At 53.5% G+C, this 3,221-nt stretch overlaps 1 protein-coding gene across 1 annotated transcript in view; it reads right to left on the reverse strand.

Moving 5' to 3' along the window:
• LOC123242023 (ciliary rootlet coiled-coil protein 2-like) overlaps nt 1–872 on the reverse strand; it is a 129,112-nt gene extending 128,240 nt beyond the window's left edge. The window contains exon 1 of the mRNA XM_044669518.1: nt 837–872. Within this exon, the coding sequence (XP_044525453.1) occupies nt 837–872 (36 nt within the window). The remainder of the gene's footprint in view (nt 1–836) is intronic.
• Between the last annotated feature and the right edge of the window lie 2,349 nt (nt 873–3,221).

The following is a 3,221-nucleotide window of genomic DNA, read 5'->3' on the forward strand; positions in this document are numbered from 1 at the left end:
TTCACCTTCCTTCCTTCCTTCCTTCCTTCCTTCCTTCCTTCCTTCCTTCCTTCCTCCCTCCTTCACCTTCCTTCCTTCCTTCCTTCCTTCCTTCCTTCCTTCCTTCCTTCCTTCCTCCCTCCTTCACCTTCCTTCCTTCCTTCCTTCCTTCCTTCCTTCCTTCCTTCCTTCCTTCCTCCCTCCTTCACCTTCCTTCCTTCCTTCCTTCCTTCCTTCCTTCCTTCCTTCCTTCCTTCCTCCCTCCTTCACCTTCCTTCCTTCCTTCCTTCCTTCCTTCCTTCCTTCCTTCCTTCCTTCCTCCCTCCTTCACCTTCCTTCCTTCCTTCCTTCCTTCCTTCCTTCCTTCCTTCCTTCCTTCCTCCCTCCTTCACCTTCCTTCCTTCCTTCCTTCCTTCCTTCCTTCCTTCCTTCCTTCCTTCCTCCCTCCTTCACCTTCCTTCCTTCCTTCCTTCCTTCCTTCCTTCCTTCCTTCCTTCCTTCCTTCCTTCCTTCCTTCCTTCCAAGGCATGGCAAACCACTCTAGGATCTTGGACAAGAAACCCCAAATGGAATCATGACTGAGAAACGACTGCCCATGGTTTGGCTCTTTCTACTTTTATCACTAGTACCTGGCTCAGCCGCTGGCCCAGCGTCGGTGCTCCATAAGTAATAATAATAGACAGCATGACATGATACTAAATAAAGTGATTGATTGCCCTCTATACACAGTCTGGCTCTTTCCCATGAGGACTGGCTATGTGAGCCCGGGCAAGGCCCTTAACCTTTTGGTGGCTGTAGGCTCTCCTCCAAATCGCTAAGGTGTGAAGAGGGACAGCTCTGCAGAGGAAATTCCTCACCTTGAGTGGAGGAAACCACAGGTCCCCCGTGCACATGTGTACATGCCTAAAGGTACATATTCATGCATGTGTGAGAGTTGGCGGGGTCCCTGCCCCTTTAAGAAATTCCAAAGTTAACCAAGTAGATAAAGGAGAGGCTGTTTCGAGCTGGAGGCTGGGAGATTCCTTGGTGCGATTCTCTCCATATTAACATGCACATCATTGAATCTTCGACAGAAAAGCTCGGTGATGGAGGCCAGTGGGCAGTGGGGCATAGGGAGGAGAATGCTCAAGAGGCCTCGGGGGACCATGAATGGAGGAAGAAGAGAAATCAGGGAAGGAATGGAATTCTGGTGCATTTTTCTTGCCACCCTCCCTCCAATTGGAAGGCAGTTCATCCAAAATGGAGCAACCTGGGCAACTGAGCCTTGAACAGAGAGCTAGGCATCACGGCGGCCATTTCTGTTTCTCTAGCCACTCTTCAAATGCCATCCTATGCCAAGGAAAGAGCCTTTGACTCAGAGGCAGCAGAGATCTGTGTTCAAATTCTAGTTCTTTAATCTAGTGGTTGGGCCTCAGTTTCCTTCTCTTCAAAGTAAAGTCATTGAACTAGCCTGGAAGTTCTTCATCTTTTTTGTTTCCTGGACCCCTTGGACGGTTTGGCGAGGTCTATGGACTCAGAATGATGTTTTAAAATGCCTCAAAGTAGAAGAAATAGGATGATGAAGGAAAGGGCATGTTGGAGAAAATAGAGATGCCATGTTTTCCCCCTCTAAGTTCATGGATGCCCTCAAAATGACCCCTGGGCCCTTTGGGGGTTCACAGACCTCAGGTTAAGAGCCCCCCGTTATCCTCAAGACTCCATCTGGCTCAAAACACTCTGACTTCAAATCTGTGGAACCTCTGCAGAATTTGGGTTCTCCTCCCTGAAAATGAGGGGTTTGGTCCCGAAGGGGCCCCGGGTTCCCTGGGGGCTCTGCACACCCCATGATTTTGGGGTGGTTTCCACATCCAGGACACAGAGATTTCTTCTGGAGGCGGCCCTCCCAGTGAACAAAGGCCTTCTTTCCTTTCCTTTCTTTCTCCTCTCTCCAGCTCCACCCCTCCCCCTTCTTCTTCCCTTCCCCCCTCTTGTCTTCCTTCTCCCCTCCTCCCTCCCAGTTCCCCCTTCCCCCTTCTCCCCTTCACCCCAGGGTATCGGAGGCGCCACATGTTAACGGGAAAGCAGCTCCACATTCATAAACTTCAGTCATTGCTAACGTTTACAGTAGGTCACTTATTAGCAAAGCCGTGGCCGAGCAGCCTCTGCCAGGGTAATGGGTTCCAGCTGCTGCCGCTGCTGCTCGCCCCGCACAAGGCAGGGCCTGAGGGGAGCCGGAGGCATCTCGGGCTCTCCTCTGGGTGTTGCTGACGTCAGCAGCAGCTGGAGCTGGGAGGCGCTGCCCGAGCCTCCCCCACCCCCACGTCCCTTCCCTGAACGAGCCCAGAACCACCTGAATCTCCTGGTGGGGTCTGGAGCTAGGAAGAGCCTCGGAGCCCATCTGGCCCGTTTCTCCCAGAGGCAGGCACAGAGTCAGAAAGACCCGAGGTCAATCCTGCTTCTGAGACTTACCGGCCATGCGGCGGTGCCTCAGTTTCCCTATCTGTAAAATGCGGAGGGGTGGCCTGGATGATTTCCAAGGCCCTTCCCTCTAAATCTGTGATGCTCTGGACAACCATTTCTGGAGCTCTGCTACCCTATAGACGAGCTCGTGAAAACGACGTCGGGCTTTCTCGGACCCTGCCATTTGCTCCTTTCCTCCTCCAGGCTGGGCCGGAGATACACAGCGGGACAGATGAGCTCTGTACGCTCTCTGTACCTCCACCTGCCAATGAGAGCCTGGGCAAAGGCAAGGCATGATTATCCTAGCAACCCATTCCCCTTCCCACCCCGGCCGAGTCGCTCCATTCCCCATGATGAATTAGCAAGTTGATTTGAGGTTGTGTTTCATTCCGCCTGCTCTGGGTGCACAAATTGCTGGATCCGGCCCCGGAACATGGGTTCCCAGTTTGGGGAAGGTGGTTTCAGATCCTGGAACAATTTCCTGGCCCAGACGAATGGCCAGCTGTGCTCCTGGCTCGGCTCAAGCCATCTGGGCCATTTCTTCCCCAAGAGTTCCCAGGTGTCCGAGCTCACGTCGTCTCGGTCCGGTTTCACTCATGGGGAGTCCACCCAGGATAGGGGAGGCCCTCCCGTGTGTGACACCATTACGGAGGGAGGAATCCCCTTCCTGGAGATCTCGGAGGGTTTGGGCTCAGAACTGAGAGTAAGTAGATCCAGGAACGTAGACAAGGGCCGGGCCCCGTCAGAGACAGGTTCTGTGTTTTCTGGATGGTGAGTCAGCCCCTGGCCTGGAGCGAGGCAGA

The sequence above is a fragment of the Gracilinanus agilis genome, chromosome 3, assembly GCF_016433145.1.
Source record: "Gracilinanus agilis isolate LMUSP501 chromosome 3, AgileGrace, whole genome shotgun sequence".
NCBI classification, from domain to species: Eukaryota; Metazoa; Chordata; class Mammalia; order Didelphimorphia; family Didelphidae; genus Gracilinanus; species Gracilinanus agilis.